Raw genomic sequence first — 20,153 nt, forward strand, 5'->3', positions numbered from 1 at the left:
CGACGACGAGGAGATGCACATTTCGCTCTATCCAGCGAGTCATGTGCATTGAGGTAAGCCTCATCCGCCCCATCTGACAGGTAAGGCTCGTCCTCAAGCATAACTTTGGAGGTCGCTATCTTCTTCGCCGCTTGAATGGGATGGGCTAAGGCGTGGATACCCGAAGAAAGATTGTCCTTGAATCTATGGGCGGTCGCTTCAGCACCCTTGTGTTTCTCGGCGATCAGCATCGACGGCTCGAACGCAGGATTATGAAGTTCCTCATATGGATCATCAAACTCGTCATCCTGCGCCTGAGCTTCCTCGGGACTCGCATTGTGCTTCCATAGAAGATGCTTTGTTTTGACTTTGGTCTGTCTGCCTATGCTTTTCACCTTCTGCGTCTTATTGTGGACGTACTCCTTTGTGGTCAATCGGCGCTGAGGGGCGCCGCCAGCACTCATGGCCGAGTCTCGTTTGCTGGATGCTTCGGTGACACTTGTGGTCTCTTCGGACCATCGTGAGTAGCTGCGACGCGAGTCGACATTTCGAGGTGGGGTCGTCCTGGTGTTGACAGACTTCTGTCCTCGCACAAGTCCGACATCATGTGAGTTGGCCATTGAGTTTTGTCACAGGAATTTCCAGGTCGCCCATGTTGACACTGTACATATCCCCAAGGTTACCTTATTGTTAAAGAAGAAAGCAAGTGGAGGCAATAGTAAAGGACACTGGAGCGGTGCATGACCAAAGGTTACACAATCGACCCCTTAGAGGCAATCTTGAATATTGGTGTTCCCGTGTATCGAGTATCTTTGTATAGAAACTCTATCAGCATCACCCGACACAAGGACCATTCAGGCCATGAGCGGCAGGGCAGACTTCCTGGATTTCAAGATGTTATGGTCCATCCTGGTTGAGGTGACCATTCATATGCCATGACATCATTGGCGAGGGTCTGCTATGACCCCCACACAAGCCGTATCTGACGGAGCGCCTTCCTTGATCGGCGATTGGCGTCAAATCATAGAGCATACAGTACCTCTCCGCTACTGACTACGAACGTTGGCTGCGCATCCACTGGCTCGTCAACGCGATATCTAGGAGTCTTGCCCCAGATCCTCCCGTGAGATACGGATACGGACAAGCTGTGCTGCCTCCGTGCTGTGAATTCATGTCACAAGCATTGGCTGGGTGTAGCTGCATATCACCTGTGGCGCGTCCATCACTCAGCGGAGATGGCAGGCAAACGCATCCACGACTATTTCGAGCCAGCGACGAAGAGACAGAAAACGACATCTAGTCCGGAAGATACCAGAGACCAACCAGTGGCATTAGCTGTGCCTCGGATCCCTGGTCTTTCTGTGGTGCAGTCGTTCATTACACGGTCGGAGGAATCGGCTTTGTTGGCGTATCTGGACAATCAGCACTGGCGGACCGATCTCTCACGCCGTACTATGCATTATGGCGGTCAATACTGCCTCATGCCTCCTCGCTCTGCCACCCCTTCCGAGCGGAAGGCAATTGAGCAAAACATAATCATGGCGCCTCCTTTTCCTGTTGAACTTGGTCCAATAGTAGAAAGAATGGTCGCGCATGGATTGTTCACTGAAACGACAAAACCAGAGTATATGATCGTCAACGAGTATTTACCTGGACAAGGCATCTCCGCTCATGTCGAGAACTTTCGTTTTGGAGAGCCAGTATGTTCACTTACCTTGGCGGGAGACGATACTATGCGGTTCCATGAACTCGAGAGCGCCAACGATGGCAGTGTGAGGTCTGGCAAAGCATCTGTAGCACCAAGAACGGGAGTTCGTACTGATGTGCTCCTCCGTCGAAGAAGTCTTATCATACTCGAGCGAGATGCTCGGAGTAAGTGGCAGCACGAGATAACTCGAGGTCGCAAATCTGGAAAACCACCGGGTTGGAGGAGAGTTAGTCTGACCTTTAGGACCGAGAAGAAAAAGAATCGCGACTTCTAGAGCTCAGTGTGACACAGATGATCGCTTCGGTAGTTGAAGTTCAGGCAAATCACAACGAGCCACACTGAGATCAAAGCGGTCCCCATATGGTACATCAGCATTGCGATCCTGTCGCATAGATCGGATGAACATAGGCTATCGGTTTTCGACATGGTCATGGAAATGCGTCCTGTTAAGAATTATACACCGCAATTGCCGTAGCACGGTCAAGGCGCCACAACGCGAAAAAGAGTAACGTCCGGGTGTAAAATCGTTGTTGGATGGCAATTTTCAGTCCGCATAGGCGACAGAGATCTTATGTCGATGCATCCATCGTATATACATGAAGAAGAAAACCATTTGATCGTATTTTGTATACACGCTCATATCGGATGGCGGATTCAAGTTTTCGAGGGCAAAGTAAAAAGACCGAGCCCAAGAAAGCAGCTGTGCAGCCAGACCGTTGTGATTCTCATCGATCTCATCTGAGATTTGGGGTTGGTGATTTTACCGTATATTTCTCCATCAGAGCCGCCTACGTAAGTTTTCGCTGCCCTACGCATGTCGTAGCTATTTTGGCAGATCTAGGCATGGAGAGATTAACAAGCTCGAGTTGATACATGGCTCAGGCTGAGTGAATTTTGTGATTAGAGATGGACCATTTTCGCAACTTATCGACGCCCGACAGTACTGATCATCTCGCAGACCGAGGGTGTCAAGTTGCTGGGCTGAGCAGAGTTACCTGCGCCCTGGTGATCCAATGTATTTTTCCGTAATCACCACCTGACTCCGTCAAAGTGAGGGGATACTTGCTATGATGTAGCAAGTGCAATGGAATTGAAGAGGGAGGGTGTCAAGAGGCCGCCTGTTGCCATAGTTGCGGACCGCTGGTAGCGGTCAAGATATCGGTAACATCAGATCCGAAACGATGCGACGAGATCCTCACCGGCACGAGCAGCACGCTATGGTAAAGAAATGAAATGCAGCGACGGAGCGGTGGTCCAACCTTCTAATGCAAACAACAGATTTCGTCATTCGTCGACGGCGAGTCGTGATAAGAGGAGCAACGTTTGATTGCGGCGTCTGAGCGTAGTAATTTGTGCTAAATGCGGCTTGCTGAAGCCGGCAGCTTCGCCTTATAAGGCTTCTCGTTGCTATGAAGCACACATTGCTGTCGACGACCGTGCTGACGAGTGGTTGTGCGGTGGAAGCAATCGAAAGTGCCTCTACTTGCGAATCAAAGACAAGATGCCCAAGCAGCAGCAGTGCACTGTGATGATATAGAGTGTGATCAGCGCAGGAATATATTGCAACGCACTACAAGTTTGTACAAGCTCGACACGAGAAAGTCGTTGTGTTGCGCCAAGGGCAGGCAGAGCGTCAGGTGCACGGGAAAAAGCCGCCATAGCAACCAGGGAAATGTGGTAAACACCCGAGCGAGCGAACGAACGTCCCCCAGACATGGTAATTGAATTTCTGGCTAGTCTATAATTCAGCGCATAGTCTACTAGAGGCCGTGCAGCGTTCGATAACCATTCTACGAGCATGTAACTGCTATTCTTAAAAGACTGCTGCAAGCCGCCTTAACCTTCAGGCGCGCTCTCATTCTTTTGCCTGTCCTTACCTTCTTGCGTTGACCGCGGAGCCCAGGCACCTTTATATTTCGAGAGTCTGCACAGAAGATGTATTCAGCTTCTGGAGAGGCCGCTATGGCCGACGACTATGAGATGCTAGAGGAGCTTGGAAGTGAGTTTTCGGTCTGCTGTGTGTACTCGAGGGATGGCGATGGCTGACCTAGACATTGTAGGCGGAAGCTTCGGTGTTGTCTACAAAGCTATTGACAAAACCACAGGCGATCTTGTCGCCATCAAACATGTACGTGGAGACCCAATCTGCGGCCGACTAATCCATGTCATCTTGTGTTACTGACGTCTTCCCTGAAGATTGATCTCGAGGGTAGTGACGATGATATTCGAGAAATTCAGCAAGAGATCTCGTTGCTCAGTACATGCTCGAGCAACCACGTCACCAGATACAAGGCTAGTTTCGTGCGAGGTGTCAAGCTATGGATTGTCATGGAATATCTGGGCGGAGGCTCTTGTCTGGACTTGGTAAGTGATGTGCTCGGAACCGGCTCCTTCCATTTATGTCCAACTAACACACTGCACCAGCTCAAATCAGGCTCCTTTTCCGAAGCACAGATTGCCGTCATCATGCGCGAGCTTCTCCAAGGCCTCGACTACCTACACAGTACTGGCAAGATCCACCGAGACATCAAAGCGGCCAATGTTCTATTGTCATCAGACGGCCTCGTCAAGATTGCCGACTTTGGCGTTGCCGCACAGCTTACCAACATCAAATCGCAACGTCTGACATTTGTCGGCACTCCATTCTGGATGGCTCCCGAGGTCATCCAAGAGGCAGGTTACGACTTCAAGGCTGACATCTGGAGTCTTGGTATCACAGCAATGGAACTAGCCAATGGCGAACCCCCTCACAGTCAAGTGCACCCAATGAAGGTCTTGTTCTTGATCCCGAAAGAAAAACCCCCACGATTGGAGGGAGCAAAATGGAGCAGAGACTTCAAGGATTTTGTGGCTGCTTGTCTGAACAAGGATGCCGAGGCCCGACCAACAGCCAAATCACTTCTCAAGCATCGTTTCATCCAGCGCGCGGGCAAAGTAGATACTTTGAGATCACTTGTGGAACGATCACGCAGCGGACGGTCAAGCGACAAAGCTGATCGTCTGAGATACTACGAGGAGACTTTGCACGCCATGAGCCATTCCGCCGAAGACGACGACTGGATCTTCGACACGGTCAAGCAGGCCACGTACCGCCCGCAGCAGCTCCCGATACCGAAACACACTGTCAAGAGACGAAAGCTATCCCGAATCATATCAGACGAAGAGGCTGCAGACGCCGCGGCCATGCTGGAGAGTCTCGACATCAACGCGGCGCCTCTATCGTCCTCCACCCCAACCTACTCTTCCGACTACTCCAGCACGATTCGCACCCCGAAGCCACAGCCACGGCCAGCATCTCCATCAGAGAACAGGAAATCGTCCGCAAACACGGCGCGAAGGATATCGGGATCGAATGCGACAGCAAGGAGAACAAATAGAGAATCATCCGGGACAGCTCGCCGAATTTCAGGACAGGCCAAGCAGCCCTTGGGTCTCGACATGTCATTTGGTAATGGCACGAGTGTCGTGCGCCCTTTCCGCCGAGTCTCTTCAGGCGGAAATTACCACCAAGCTCAAAGACCACACACAGCGGATGCGGCACTTTTGATAGCAGAAGATGCGTACGAGGACAACTCATCAGACCTTGAGAATGAAAAGCCTGGAGTCGTCGCTGTGCCCGTTCAAGCGACCAAGGAGACGGTCCTAGGACGCAGGGCATATGCAAAATGTATCGACCCCGCGCTGCAAGAGGCGTATGCATCGACTGCACCTGGATCAAAGCAGACTGTCTTGGCACGATTCGCGGAAGCCTGGGATGCGCTCGACGCAGTGGACCCCGAGGGAGAGCTTCTCTTCCTCAAGTCACTGTTTGAGCGGATACAGGCAGATCCCAAGCTCGCTTCACAGGTGATGCCCACGAAGGCTGCAACCTCGCAACTCACTGCACAACTCACTTCGCAGCGTATGAACGGATTTTCAGTCAAGTCAGGACAGCAGCTACAGAGTCACCGACTGTCGATGCATGCAACGTCGGCTCTAGGTGACATGGATACATTGGCAACACCTCCACTTTCACCTTTGAAGCAGCAAGTGACAGGCAGACTGACGCCCAAACTTGTCATCTCTCCGCACAATCCTCATCTCAAGGAACACCACAGTCGTCGACAATCGATCGCACCGAACATGGCGCTGGAGAAAGAGTACGACGTAGCGGAGAAGAAGAGACCAAGCAGCAGCCGATCTGTAATTGCTGAGGAGAAGTTACCTGGAAATGTGGTACCTGGGCTCGAGCATGTAGGCATGTTGGCCGATGCTCTGTACGGGAGGTGGAGCGAGGGCCTGAAAATGAGATGGCCGCTGGCCTGATCGTAGCCCACAGATGTGGAGTGGATCAGGAGGTGGGGAAGAAGAGTGGAGACGAGGGGGTTTGGAGACGGAGAAGAAGGTCCCTACACTACATTTGAAGGTGGTGAGGGACAGGGTTCAAGCAATCTCGTGATTGGTTGTGACGACAAATCTTTCTATTCTTGTCAGTACTAACAATTTGGGGAGTGAGTTTTCGGGTCGGCTGTATTTCATCGTTGCAGCTGGGCTGCTGGGCTGGGCATTTTGTTTGCTGTTATCTGTTGAGATTCGATTGAGCGAGCGTGAGCGTAGCATTTGCATCTAGCATTGGGCGCTTCTGGTACATCAGGGGCAACGAGGGACGACGACGCAGCGAAAGGGAGTTTTTGTTCTCTGTTTTCGAGTCTTGTGGATCTTTACGGAGCATTGCAGATAGGAAACAACAAATTGATCACATTGAGCTGTATGTCTATCTTCGAGGTCATTTCTGTATTCTTCATACGTAGTCATGTGTTAGAGCTTTCTGAGGTAAGCTATAAGAATCTGGCAGCTTCGCACAAGTCAGCGCACAGACGTGAGTATAAGCATGCAAACACCTCTCCTTCGTACATGTTCCTTTTGCATCCGATCCCCGGTGGAAGTAGGTACCTTAGGTACTGTTGTGCCTCTAGCAGAAGCATACCCAGGGATGACATCTACGATCAAGAACCCTAGCGTGTTGTCAAACCAGAAGAATTGTTCAGCTGTGACCAGGAGATGATGCATAACCGTTTCGTAGCTCATCAACGGGGTGGGGTAGTCACTGTAAAGAAGGTTCAAAACACATGATGCAGACGTTTTACACATTTGGTGTTTTTGACTTGAGGTGGGCTTGACATGGCCACAGTTCGTCGTCCTGGTCAGCTTATGGTGATGACTGTACCGGTGGTCATACTGCACGGCAGAAGGCAGAGGAAGTCATGATATGGTCAGACAAGTCTAGAGGGTTTGCACACGACAGAGCCAGGTCCAGGTCCAAGCGCGAGGAGCGAGCGATTGAACGAAGACTGTAGAGCAAGACAAAAGGGTTCCGTTCGGGACGTGGATTGTTCCCCCCGTGGTTTGATTGTATTGCCAGTGCATTCGGCGGCCGGTCATAGAGTGATACAGTAGTCAAGAAGAGAGAGAGACGGAGAGGGCACAGAGAGGATAGAGAGGCCAAGGCCGTTCAGGGCTGGCGCTGAAATCAATTATCCTCTTGCTCGAGTTTGATGTAGATGATACTCTGTGTTCCATACAGTCCGCGCGTCCGACTATTCCTATTCGCTACGATTTCACTTTCAGGACAACTAAGGCAAAGTGAAGAGGCCATTGTACGCATTATTCATATGTTGCATATGATTTGTCCCAAGCATCAAGGCTTAGCTCAAGCGATACGGAGGTCTTCCTTGTCTTTCTCTCTCGAGTCTCTTGTCTCTTGTCTCTCTTCCTGTTCCTGTCCCTGAAACTCCACAAAAACGCCCTGCAGGAATCCTATAAACCTTGACGAACACAGAGTTTCTGGGGATGATTATGTCTTTGTTGATGCAATAGTTGTAAACGTTGTTTTTCGTCTCCGACTGGACAGCTACTCCTCCAGCTCTTATCTTATCTCTATTGTCACTCTAGCACTCTCCCACCCGGCAGTTGAGGACTTGTTTCTCCAAACATACCGTACCTTAGTCACGCGCCCTCCCCAGTGAATCGTCACCGTCACTGGAAGACCCTTGATGGATCAGGTACAACAACATTACCTCGACCATCACCAACGCACCACCTCTTCGACAATAACGCCACCAGAGACAACACAATTCCTGACCAAACGACAAAAGAGTCATGACATGTCGACGACTCCTCCGATCCAAAGTGCGATAGGCGGCGGAGGAGGAGGAGGGGGAGGCCACGGCAGACACGACAGCACTCAGACTCCCCGAACATCAGCATTCACCCGCGTCTCTGCGGATCTCGGTCATGCACGCTCAATGTCCGGAGCAGACGCTGCTCGCAAAACGAAACGATTCAGCTTGACCTTTCCGATCAATACCACCGCATTGGATGGGTCAGCCACACCCTCACCGACTCGTCCCTCGACGACCACGACGACGACAACGGCGCCCTTCGGTCTTGCGGAAAGTTTCGCTTCACCCACCGCCGGACCCACAGACTCGACTTTCCTGACTGCAGTTGCTGCTCAGGAGAGACGAGTGCTCGAGCTGAAGGAAGAACTACACAAGGCCGAGGGGGAGCTCAAGAGACTGAAACAGGAATGGGCACTGCATGAAGCAGCGCGCAAGAGACACGACGTCAGGCGGGTGCAGAGACTTGAGAATATGAACTCTCCTCCGTCGACTTCGGCCTCGTCGCATAATGTCAACCTGGAGGATGACGTCGATGGGTCGTCTGCCTGGATGCAGCAAGAGATGGAAAGGCGAAAGGCGCTGCTGAACGGCACAAAGACATCCAATCGCACCGTCTTTTCTGGCTCTCGCCATGCAAGAACGCTGTCCCTGCTGTCTCCCACAGTGCAGCCTGCAAAGGCTGCCCTGCAACGTGACATGGACGTTCGCACCAGGTCTCGATCACCCACTGCGCCGGAGCGACCGAGTCGACCGGTGCGTTTGGGAACAGATGAGCTGCTCACCAACGAAGTCGCCGACAATGCCGATGTGAACATTGATCTCGGTCTGCCGAGGGACGTCCTAATGAAGACTGGCAAACAGATGGCCACCGACTTCCGCGACGGACTGTGGACATTCATCGAAGACCTCAGACAAGCCACGGTGGGTGACGAGGGCGTCAATGGCACTTCGACCAGAACTCAATCCCAGCAAAGTCCTGTTCTGGGCCAGAAGAGTCTGAGACCGCAGCCCAGTCGGGGAAGCCTCAGACCACCCACAAGACCACCGCCCGCTCTCAAGAGACATTCCACCACAAGCAGTAAACGCACCGTCACCCCTTCCCCGCCCGCACGATCGAACAGTGACAGCAGGGATGTATCTGCTCTGATCGATCTCGGGACTTCTTTCTGGAGAGAGAACGGCGTGGACGAAGCAAGAGTAGAAGAGCGTCCGGTGAACAAGAAACTGGGCAAGAAAAAGTCCCAGGTTCTTCCCAAGCCATTGTTAGCCCAGGACGACGGATTCGAAAACTGGGACAATTGGGATACCCCTGAAGATGGTAGCGGCCAGAGCGCAGAGAAGTCCAACAGCAGCGACACATCGTTCTCGACGTCCGACAACCATGTCGGTGCGGGCTCTCGCGTCACCAGCCGCAATACCAGCGTCAGGTAAGTGGGAGCGTGTACCACCCCACCCCTTGTCTTGACAAAGTAAAGAAGAAAAGACTGCTTCCCTGCTTTCGATGAACAAAACCACTGACGTGTCATCGGGTGACTAGCTCAGCCTATGACGGCAGCAACGGCGTCAACCCTCAGCAGAGCGACCGCGGCAGCAGTACGAAACGCGAGTCCATCCCCTGGCCGACACTGACGAAGCTGGCGCCCAGCAGTCTCAGACGCACCGCTTCCAATCTGATGGCTGATTGGGAGGCGAGTGTCGCCAATTCGCCTGTGGACGAGGGTGCTCAGCAGATTGATTACATGGCTGGGGAGGCTGCTTCGCCGACTGGGTCATTCGTATCCAAGGACCACAAAGCCGGTTGAGTTTGATCTAGATGAGCAGAGAGTGGTGGTGATGGTGCAACCTTTCTTGCTCTTTTTCGTTCTCATATCTTCACTTGTATGAACACTGTATATAGTACTATACCTGAAGGAGCGTTTTTATTTTGATCAAGAAATCGAAAGCTAGATGGCTTGATGCTGCGGCTTATTATTACCTCTTCCTGTCTTGTTCGCTGGTTCTCTCTTGCACACATCATTGCGTACTGTACATACCACCGTATCTTGTTTGACAATACCTGACAGGCAAATAACGTCTACTCAAGTCAGCGTCGGTCGCAGACGGGGCGCAGGTAGCGGGCAGCGGCGGCGGGCGAAAAGACTCCCGATTGACTGTCGGACTTTTCTGCCACTTAGTGCTGCGACTACTCCGCAATAATTATATCGATCATAATACTGCTGTCCGTACCTGCCTGTCTAGTTTGATCTACTCTATTTTTGCTGTACCGTACTGTATTGCCACTTATACGCCCGGAAAGGAATCACGGAATCGAGAAATACGGCATTTTGGTCCTCTGGACTTTTGAATTTGGACGCTTAGATATCATACGACTCTGAACGGACGGACTAGGGACCTTTGTCTTTCGCAGCGCAACCGCATCAAGGCCAACGACTACAGAATTCGCTTTGTTTGTTCAAGTCGACTCTCTCATCACCCGTCGCATTCTACGGACGGCTTGTTTCCGGCATCTGCGACAGCGCTTTCTCTCTCCTTCCATCTTGGAACAATCTCAAAACCACGGAGTCAAAGAACGCCTCGATTGCGATTAATCATCTGGTTTTCTGCAAATCTCTGCTGCTGAAAGACGAAAGTGCGGAGATAACAGGGCTGTAGAAAGAGCTGCAGAGTCAGAACTTGAAGGGTAGTGACAGAAGACAAAAGAACGAAAAAATGTCGTTTCCGGGCATGGGCATGGGCATGGGCATGGGCATGGGTGGAGGAGCGTCACAGCAGGCGAACATGTCCGATGAACAACTCAAGGAGCAGCAGATGATCAAATACGTATGTGCCTCTTCCCACGACCCGAGCAGACATTGCACAGAAGAAGTCGCGAGTCCTGACAACAAGAACAGATGCAATCGGCCATGGAGTCATGTCCGGCCAAAACCGCCATATCGGGAGTCATGGGATTCGGTCTAGGAGGAGCATTCGGTCTGTTCATGAGCAGTGTAAGTTTTCGCATCTTCCCTCCACTCTCCAATCCTCCCTTCTTTGCTGAGACTGATGTCCCAAAAAGATGCGCTACGACACACCGATGATGGCTCAAGGCACAACGGAAATCACAAACTACCCGATCCGCGAGCAGCTGCGCCGGGGCTTCAAGGACATGGGAAAAGCCAGTTGGAGCAGCGCCAAGAACTTCGGACTCGTGGGCGCCATTTTTGCGGGGACGGAGTGCTGTATCGAGGGCGTGAGTTCTTTTTCTTTATCCATATACCTTTCCCCCCCCCCCACATCCCATTGTACCCTCCCCCGCTTTCCTCCTCGTTGCTTGAGCAGAGAGAACAGGATACTAAGAAAACCAGCTCCGCGCCAAAAACGACCTCTACAACGGCGTCGCAGCAGGCTGTCTGACCGGCGGCGCTCTGGCAGCGAAAGCAGGTCCACAGGCCGCCGCGTTTGGCTGTGCGGGTTTCGCCGCGTTCAGTGCCGCTATCGACTGGTACATGAGGATGGATAGTGATGACCCTGGTGCGGATCCCATTGCTTGATCTCGTTCTTTTCGTTTCGCTTTTTATCATCCTTGTTCACGTTCGTTCTTGCCGTTCAGTTATGGAATGGACATATCTGCAGAGATGAGGACAAACGCAGTGAGGAACGAGGGTCAGGGCTGAGGGCAGGCCATGTATTTATACCTATTTCTATTTCAATTTCTTCTCTTTCATCATAATGCTCGACCCTGCACCGCATAGCATGGCATAGCATAGCATGGGCAAAAGCAGGGATTGGGTGGTGGTGGGAGATATGGGCGTATCGTTTCACTTTTCTTCAATGCTTACTTCCTGCATCTCATCTCTGTTGTATTAACATTTCGCTATCTTTAAGTATGGAATATAAGACACTCATGCGCAGTCGCTCACATAGAGACGTCATCTCGAGGCATTGATATAGAGCTTTTCTCGTGTCTCGGTCATTAAATGAAGAGAAAAGAGTAATCGACAAATAGACAGACGGACAGATAGATAGACAGACAGACAGATAAAACAGATAGACAGACAGACAGACAGATAAAACAGATAAACAGACAGACAGACAGAAAAGCAACAGCAGAAACCCATCCAGGCACCAACACAAGGACCATTCGATCAACAGCACATTCTCCTCTTACTGTGGTATCTCCAGGTGTCGACGCATAGTCCTCTCTTCTGTTCTCTTCTCTGGTACTCTCTTCTTTTTTTCTTCTCTAGAAGCCAGGTCTTGGATCTATGATACAAGCATATCCAAGATGGAACTCTTGATTCTGCTTTCAGAAGAGAAGCGCCGGGTGTCTGGTCTCTCATGCTCCTCCTGTGTTCTTAGTGGTGCTTCTGTACCCCCGTGTACCGAGTATGCTACGCTGTGCTATACTATGCTATGCTGTGCTTTACTGTGCTACTCCATGATAGGTTTCTGACGAATGAGCGACTCGTGCTTTGATCATCAAGCATGCGTACATGACTGTGACGGGACTAGGCACGTATACATAAAAGTCCCACATGAGAGTCGCGGATCAAGGTTTCCAGAAAAGGACTGAGCGTGAGAGACACGATAGACAGACGTCGTGTGAGCTGACTTTCTGTTGATGTGGAGCACGTGACGATACTTTTCCGGACTCGCTTTTTCATCTTCTGCCTCACTTCTCAGATTATTTGCGTTTGAAGAGTATCACAGAACGAGAGAACCAGTCAGAGGAGAGAGCGATTGACAGGAGAGAGAAAGAGGTAAATTATTCTTCTGCTAATCTGGCCATCCATCCCTTTTCTTATATTTTCCTGTTTCATATCCACACCTCGACAACTTCTTCCCTTTTCATTGCTTTCCCCGTTGAATGTCTTCTTCGAACAGAAGACTTGTTGAGAGAAGAAAAAGGAAGAAACTTAAGAGCTACCAGCGAGTCTGCTGTAAGGCGTAGCGCCAGGGTAGAAAGAAGTAGGGATGGTAGGAATAGGGATACTGGCAGCAGTGCCGAACGCAGTCTTGAGATCACCAGCCATGCTAGCGGCGCTGTAACCAGTAGGAGCGCTCTTGAGGGTAGTGGTCGTGACGGCGTACTTGCCGCTTCCGCTGTTGTGCAGGCAGGCGCCGGTGCCGTAGGCGCTGCGGCATGAGTACCACTGCGAAGTTCCGGACTCGGTCCACATGGCGAAGTTGTTAAGCGTGATGTCCTCGCAAGGGGTCGAGTCGCTGCAGATGATCTTGATGGGTCCGCGTGCGGAGCCCGAGGCCTCGGTTCCGTGCCAGTTCTTGAAGGTGATGTTGCTGAGGGCGACGCCGGAGCCGGAGACTGCCTTCATGGATGCCCAGTATTGGTCAATGTCGAGCGAGTAGGCGTTGCCGTGGCCAATGAAGTTGTCGAAGAGGACGTTCTTGACAGAGCCAGAGCCTGGAAATCTTTGTTAGTGTGTTGTTTGAGAGTAAGACGAAGAAAAAAACGAACCTCCGTTGCTCTTGATCATCATCATCTGGTTGGAAGACCATGTGTACACGTTCTTGTACGTGACGTCAGAGATATCAGTGTCGGCACCGAGGGATCCAAGAGCACAACCACCACTCCAGTTGCAGTAGACGTTCTCAATCAGAATGTTGTGAGCGGGAGACTTGACAGTAACACACTCGTCCTTGTTGGTGACAGTAACATCGTGAATCCAGATGTTGTTGCTCCACACGTCAATACCGTCAAGACCACCCTCATTGCCACCGCGAATGGCCATGTTGTAGACCTCACCGTTGGTGCAGGTGTCCATGGAAAAGTGGAAAGCAGGAGAATCGACAAGAATGATATCGTGGACAGAGAAGTCGGTGACTTCATAGAAGCGCAGCAGGCGGGGTCCAGAGATGGAGCCATCCTTGTGGAACTCGTATCCGTTTCCTTGCATGGCACCCTTGGAGGTCGATGAGAACAGCTCAAAGTTGGTTGTGTGCTCGATGAACAACATGTTGCCTCCAGCAGTACCGGTGCGGTAGATGGTACCGTCGAGTTGCAGAGCCCAGTTGGAACCTCCGCTGAGCGTGGCCCAGGTGCTCATAGCGTAGTCGCCGGCAGGGACAACGACAACACCTCCCGTCTTGCAGGCATTGAAGGCCTTGACAATGGCGGCACCGACGTCGGTCTTCTTGTCTGCTACGGCACCGTAGTCCTTGACGTTACACTCCTTGACCTTGAGCTTGGCGGCAATGTTGGTGGTTGGACCGACACGTCCAGAAAGTTGACCTACGACCAGCGTAGGCACAAGCGCTGCAAGCGCAACAATAGAAGAAGTGAAACGCATTTTAAATAGGAATGAGTGAATATGGTCGAAAAAGAAGGGAGAGTTGCCTGGTTTCACAAACACAGGGCAATGGTCTTGAATGAGAATAGCAAAGAAAGAAAAACCCTACACAATGGAACGGAGAGACTGTTGATTATATATTCATCTTTCTTTTCAAGGTCCTTTCTACTCCTCAATTCATCAGAGGTACTATGTGCCCATTTCAAGCCGCAAGACGGGAGCGGGCGAACGAAGTGCACGCGAGTGCGGTTCTGAAACTCGAAGCACAGATAGGCAGCCCCCTCTCACAAATCCATGTAAGGCTTTTCTCCTAGCTCAATATATTCACAACGCCCACTAATCGAGGCTGGCTTCGGTGGTATAATCGATGGAAAATGTAGACTGAAGTCCGTAGAGACAATAGTCGAGAAAGCTTAACAGTGTCCTGGCAGTATAACCCCAAGGTAACGTCAATATCAGTTTCCAATAGACGTACTTGTTTGGGAAGGTGAGATGCCTACTGCTACTGCTGCTGCAGCTGTTAGTGCACGTAAAGCAACAACGTGACCCCTATAGCGTGGACCTTTGCACGTTTCCCATTCGGCGGCTCGCTTAGGCTATGCAGAGTCGAACGTCAAGTGACAGGTGAAACTTAGGATGTCTCTTATTACTGTAGGTTCAGCAAGACAAGTCTGGCTAGAGTTGAGCCTGTGGAGACAAAAGGGACGGGCCACAATGCACGCTTTGGGCAGTCATGGGATTCGGCACGATCGGGACAGAGTTGGAAGACTCATAAACGACAATGATCCTCGGATCACGTACGGGGTATCATACCCTGGCGCAAACAGGCCGAGCTGATCATACCTGAGAAAAGGGTTTAGGTGTTTCATGTTGATGCTGAGACGGGGAAAATCTGGTGCCGCACGCCGATACCGCGGAACGCGGAACACAGAACACAGACATGTGTGGTCAAGACGCCATTCATTGATAACCACAACCGGATAAGTCACACAGACATGTACGGGCTGCCATCGACCGAGGATTCACTTGTCAGATATTGTTCACGAGAACATATGTTATGATGTCTTGAAGGAATAAGTTTGTGTCCCCTTCTTATTCCATTCCTGATGGAGGGTCGGCAGGGTGCTAGTAGCCACACAGAAGAAGCGCTACAGTAGATACTATACTCGGAGCGAGGACGGACAAAAAGAAATCCCGCATCAGTCTATATACAGTAGCACCACATGGCGCATCCCTTATAGTGTCGAGTCATATAGCCTCGAATGGACAATCTCAGGCAATAGTCGACTAATTGTAACTCAATCTACTCTCCAATGCAGGTTTGGCAGACGGTATCAATTATAGTAGGCAGCAATACCGCTGTTGCCGCTGCGAGACATGCTCTGCTGATTTACAAGCACGACACGTCCCGGGCCGTCGTGGTCCAAGGTCTAGAAGGTACCAGAAGTAATAAGGCGAATCCACTAGAATCTAGACGTCCATACGATACTCAATCATGCGAGTACTAGCAACTCAGCTAGCAGCAATATAGCAACACAGCTGGCAGCAATATGTGGTAGCGTGGTCCCTCTCCTTTTTGAGCGAAGTTGTCACTTCTCTATGCTAACCCTTGCATGGGTACAGAACGCCCGCTGAAACGCAGCATGATAAAACTATACGAGAAGAAGAGCATAAGCTTTAGATTGCCAACAAGGCCCACACGCTTAGCTTGCAGTGTTCACTGCATCATCACCGTTGCTGTTTTGCATGGTCGTGTCTTCCCCTCCGGCCAGGACTTTTGTGATGGGGACGCTGCTCTCATGTGCGCCACCACCAGGGGTAGCAGCGACAACATTTCCGGCTTCGTCAACGAACTCAAAGTTGTACTTGGACAAAAGATGGGGAATGGCGGACAATTGAGGCCCGTATCGCTGGGAGTTGTCGTAGAGCTCGAAGAGGGGTACAGCCAACAATTTCATGTTCTTGGGAACGCTCAACACCTCTGAAGAAGCACATGGTCAGTGGGCGAGAAAGAAGAATAGAACAGGTAGGTCAGGTACTCACTGCTCTTAGGGAGCTGGATGAAGTAAAGCTTCTTGCATTCCTTTGGTCGAGAGACGTGCGGCGGAATGAATGGATACATGAAGGTCTCGAAGTTGGGTCTCCACCATTGAGCGAGAGTATCGGCAATTTCCCACTCGCCCTCGTTGCCTTGGTTGGTGAATTGTGAGCCCGAAGGCGCGAGACGCTCATTGAGGCGATCTTTGAAACCCGAGACTTCTTCGGCATCGTGGGGTAGGTAGTCGCCCGGTCTTGAGACGCGTTGTCAGCGATGATGGTGCCGGATAGTGTTAGCTTGAAAAAGAAACATACAATTTGAAGAAAGCATTGGCAATCTGTAACATTAAGACATGGGGGTGATTGTGCTCATGACAGACCAGAACGCCTTCACATGTGCGTCGCATTCCATATTGCTCATAGTGCTCTTCTAGACGCTTGAGTCTTGCTAACACGGAGGGATCCTCTTCCGGTTGAGTCTCCTTGGTGCCGAAGGTATAGTTGCTTAAAGGATAGAGGCGCACCGTCTTCGGTTGGTTCGCATTGAAGTCTAGAGGTTGGATGGGTCTAGTGTGTTCTTAGCCAACGAGCAACAGTGTGTGCATATGACCGGTGATATGCGCGCGAGCGTGACGACGTACGGATAACTGCTCTGTTGAGCTGTCTTGGTGACGGTTGTCATGTTTTCCTTGCGCTCGTGATCCGGCGAGAGTAATGTCGCTCCGGTTGGTCTCCCCAAGTCTCGAGTTCAAGGCTCTGTCGTAACAGTGGTGCGACCAGGCGTGATTATGATAGGCAAGGGCGACAGTCCAGTATGCGTTATGCTGGGCTGTATTGGGGATGATTTAAGAATCCAATCTCGTATCAAAGATGCTCGCAGTGTGTTGCTTATGACATAGGTATACCCTGGCTTGCTGCTGCACCTTCCGCTTGTTGCTGCACCTTCCACTTGAACAAGTCTCGGAGGTGCCAAGAATTGCGGGAGAGTTGCCGCATGTTGTGAGCTGCTTATCGATATGGGAAGGTGCGTGTTTCGAGTACCTTGGTATTGGTAAACAAACGGTAAGATGAACTTCCAGGGTCCGAGCAGTGGGCTGCAACCTGCTGCATCCTGACCGCGACCTTGTCCATATGACACTGAAATGTTGCAGATGCTGCCCATCTTGCCTTGGCTTCTTCCTTGTCCTGTGTCTCATCTTTCTCCCCCTGCGTTTCTTGCTTCTCATGGCATCAGTATCGGAACGTCATCTTTGCGTAGGTATACAAATCGACCGGATAGTGGAGTTTGCTGGATCGACGCATGATAAGACCATATGAACTAACTCCACTAAATCCTGCCAGCAACTTTTTGTATATTGTCTTACCGTACTTACACCTGCTTCACATTGCTCTACTTTCTCCTTGAAAAGTGAGACTTTCTATCCTGCATCCTGAATTATACTCTGTAGGTTGACTCTACTATATCATCGCTGCGATTTTCCCGCGTCTAGTCTGCGTGCATCTCTACCGCAAAACATCCACCTCAAATCATGTGTCGGTGAGTGGACATGAGACAAACAAGCAATGCATCGCCAACCTCGTAACGCCTTTTGATCTCAGTTGGTTCGCGTACATATCTCCCACTGAGCCATGTCTACTGTCCGACGTGCTCATCACACCCAAACACGCCCTCACGAACCAGGTTAATGATCATTATCTACCCCACCTGATTGCCCATCTCCCGGACCAAACATCTGCCCAGCACGAAGCCAATGCCCGGAATCGTATCCTCAATGCCGACGGCCTAGGAATAGCATGGTACACTACCTCTTTCTCGGACTTCGAGCGAGGTGCTACAGGCGAGAGTGAAGACGGGAAGCCCCACGGTGGACTACATCCGGCGACATACAAGTCCGTCCAACCACCCCGTAACGACGCAAACTTTCACTCCATATGTTCAAACACTGAGACTCGGTGCTTGTTCGCCCACATACGTGCCACCTCGGCTGCAGCAGTCGCGCAGGTCAACAATCACCCGTTCGTCTTCGGCAGGACCAGCTTCATGCACAATGGTTCCGTCTCCGACTTTACCACTATCCGACGCGCCCTGTGCGATCTGCTCGACCGCGACACGTATGCCAATATACAGGGAGGCACAGACAGCGAACACATGGCCGCACTGTACATGCATTTCCTAACCACAACCAATCCTCCCAGAGACGACGACGACAGTGAAAATACCAAAGCGCTCTGGGACCGCGAAGACTACTCTCTTTCTCAGATGACAGCAGCGATGCACAAGACCGTGACAACGATTATCTTCCTCCAAGCTCAAGTCCTCGGTGCTGCCGCGAAGCCGAACAGTCTCAACCTCGCAGTCACCGACGGCAAGAAACTCGTGGCGTATCGTTTCCGTAATCATGCAAAGGAACAACCGCCAAGTCTTTACTATTCGACCAAGGCCGGCGTCACGCTGAACAGGAAATACCCCGACAACGCCGACGGAAACGCCGAAGACAACGACGGCGAAGTCGATGCGCAGAACAAGCGAAGTCTCTTCGCAGAGGAGGAGCATGGTCGTCATGTCATCGTCGCTAGTGAGCCTAGCACTTACAAGGAACACGATTGGATCCTGGTTGGTAAGAATCAGTGCTTGATGGTTGACGTGGATGGTGCCCCGGTGGTTGAAGATATCCCTTATGACGAAACGTGGAACGTCGATGATGAGGAAGAGGCTTGAATGGGAGTAGAAGCTCGAAGCAGCAAAACACAGGGAAGGAGATAGAGAGAGCTCGGTGACGGAGCATTAGACCTTTATGATCAGTCCGTGTTCCATCACACAAGAAATGCATAGAAGATGTAGCATGAGCTCCTCGCCCCGAGAACCCTCTGTTAAAAAGAAACACTAGACCGACCCATAAATTAAACATTGCCAACTTGCCCATCATGTCACATAAGAATAGTCCATGAATCAATGAACAGTCCCCGGATATCCCAACCATGAAAAGAGAACCCGCTTCATTCCATTCCTACTAATTCATCCACGCCAAGCCCTTCCAATACAACCCATTCCGGTTCACCACAATCCTTAAGCAGAGAAAAAGAAGAAGCTCTAATAAGCAGGTGGCGCTCCCTTGACATCAGTCTTACCATAAGTAGGCTGCTGATGACCAGCATACCCATCACCATAACCAGCAGGAGCAGCAGGAGCATTCATAGTCCCATACTCCGTCCTCCCAGCAGCAGTAGCGCCGCCGGTTCGGACATTATCAGAGTAAACCCCGGGAGCAGGAGGCGCACCAGAAGGAGGAGGAGGATAAGCAGCAGTAGCAGAAGCGGCTTCGGCTTGTTCTTTTCTGTGGTAGTACACGTATTCTAGGTAGAAGGCGTGGATGTGGCCTGGGAAATACCTTATTTCCGTCCACCATTAGCTGAGTACAACATGGTTTGTTCCATGGTAGAGAAACAATGGGGTGCTTGAGTGAGGGGGACAAAAAGATAAGGAGAGATGCAATGGAAGTGAAAGAGTAGACAGGCAAAACATACCCGAGAATCGTCAGACAGATATTGATCAAAAGATCCGCACCGCAACCTGAGATTAGGAAGACGCCTACTGGTGGGACTGTTTTCTCGTCAGTTCTCTACTTTTCACACTTCCCGCTATTTCCTTATTAAGATACTTGTTTCTCTTAGAGGAGGCAACAAGGCTATGCAGGAATGGATAAAGGAAGCCTTGGGGTCTCACTCACGGAAGATGGTGATGATGATGAGCAGGAGTGCGGAAATCATTGCTCTGTTCCCTTTGCTGCTTATGTTTCTCTGGCTTCTGATTGTGGCGATTTTGAAAGACTTATATGTCTCTGATAGGATAGCTCGAGAATTAATCGACAGTAGTCGATTGTTGAAGGGGGTCACGAACTTGATATATATCTGGGATGTTTGTGTACGAGAGGAAGATGAGTTTGATGCACAATGGTCAAATTTGTGTATTTGTCCGTCTGA

The 20,153-nt window shown here is 50.9% G+C and overlaps 7 protein-coding genes across 8 annotated transcripts; 4 read left to right on the forward strand and 3 right to left on the reverse strand.

The window, feature by feature from the left end:
• Nucleotides 1-3,622: 3,622 nt before the first annotated feature.
• Nucleotides 3,623-5,992, forward strand: AAFC00_003300 (uncharacterized protein; the record flags this gene model as incomplete). Its single annotated transcript, XM_069342755.1, has 4 exons — nucleotides 3,623-3,686; nucleotides 3,748-3,815; nucleotides 3,884-4,051; nucleotides 4,112-5,992. The coding sequence occupies 4 exons, from the start codon at nucleotides 3,623-3,625 to the stop codon at nucleotides 5,990-5,992; spliced, it is 2,181 nt and encodes a 726-aa protein (XP_069199259.1).
• A 1,727-nt stretch (nucleotides 5,993-7,719) lies between these two features.
• On the forward strand, nucleotides 7,720-9,650 carry AAFC00_003301 (uncharacterized protein; the record flags this gene model as incomplete). Of its 2 annotated transcripts, none has more annotated exons than XM_069342756.1 (2): nucleotides 7,720-9,275; nucleotides 9,386-9,650. In XM_069342756.1, 2 exons carry the CDS (start codon nucleotides 7,720-7,722, stop codon nucleotides 9,648-9,650), a joined length of 1,821 nt encoding a protein of 606 aa, XP_069199260.1. The 2 variants fall into 2 exon arrangements, with proteins under 2 accessions (XP_069199260.1, XP_069199261.1); XM_069342757.1 differs by having other exon boundaries at nucleotides 7,831-9,275.
• Nucleotides 9,651-10,557: 907 nt separating this feature from the next.
• AAFC00_003302 (uncharacterized protein) lies at nucleotides 10,558-11,378 on the forward strand (the record flags this gene model as incomplete). The annotated part of the gene is made up of 4 exons (XM_069342758.1): nucleotides 10,558-10,668; nucleotides 10,740-10,835; nucleotides 10,904-11,077; nucleotides 11,193-11,378. The coding sequence occupies 4 exons, from the start codon at nucleotides 10,558-10,560 to the stop codon at nucleotides 11,376-11,378; spliced, it is 567 nt and encodes a 188-aa protein (XP_069199262.1).
• Nucleotides 11,379-12,743: 1,365 nt separating this feature from the next.
• On the reverse strand, nucleotides 12,744-14,135 carry AAFC00_003303 (uncharacterized protein; the record flags this gene model as incomplete). Its single annotated transcript, XM_069342759.1, has 2 exons — nucleotides 12,744-13,249; nucleotides 13,304-14,135. 2 exons carry the CDS (start codon nucleotides 14,133-14,135, stop codon nucleotides 12,744-12,746), a joined length of 1,338 nt encoding a protein of 445 aa, XP_069199263.1.
• A 1,703-nt stretch (nucleotides 14,136-15,838) lies between these two features.
• AAFC00_003304 (uncharacterized protein) lies at nucleotides 15,839-16,854 on the reverse strand (the record flags this gene model as incomplete). The annotated part of the gene is made up of 4 exons (XM_069342760.1): nucleotides 15,839-16,116; nucleotides 16,179-16,426; nucleotides 16,488-16,739; nucleotides 16,814-16,854. 4 exons carry the CDS (start codon nucleotides 16,852-16,854, stop codon nucleotides 15,839-15,841), a joined length of 819 nt encoding a protein of 272 aa, XP_069199264.1.
• An 847-nt stretch (nucleotides 16,855-17,701) lies between these two features.
• Nucleotides 17,702-18,891, forward strand: AAFC00_003305 (uncharacterized protein; the record flags this gene model as incomplete). Its single annotated transcript, XM_069342761.1, has 2 exons — nucleotides 17,702-17,709; nucleotides 17,772-18,891. The coding sequence occupies 2 exons, from the start codon at nucleotides 17,702-17,704 to the stop codon at nucleotides 18,889-18,891; spliced, it is 1,128 nt and encodes a 375-aa protein (XP_069199265.1).
• A 372-nt stretch (nucleotides 18,892-19,263) lies between these two features.
• On the reverse strand, nucleotides 19,264-19,940 carry AAFC00_003306 (uncharacterized protein; the record flags this gene model as incomplete). Its single annotated transcript, XM_069342763.1, has 3 exons — nucleotides 19,264-19,561; nucleotides 19,698-19,773; nucleotides 19,901-19,940. The coding sequence occupies 3 exons, from the start codon at nucleotides 19,938-19,940 to the stop codon at nucleotides 19,264-19,266; spliced, it is 414 nt and encodes a 137-aa protein (XP_069199266.1).
• Between the last annotated feature and the right edge of the window lie 213 nt (nucleotides 19,941-20,153).

This window comes from Neodothiora populina (genome assembly GCF_041146345.1).
Source record: "Neodothiora populina strain CPC 39397 chromosome Unknown canker_contig_15, whole genome shotgun sequence".
NCBI lineage: Eukaryota > Fungi > Ascomycota > Dothideomycetes > Dothideales > Dothioraceae > Neodothiora > Neodothiora populina.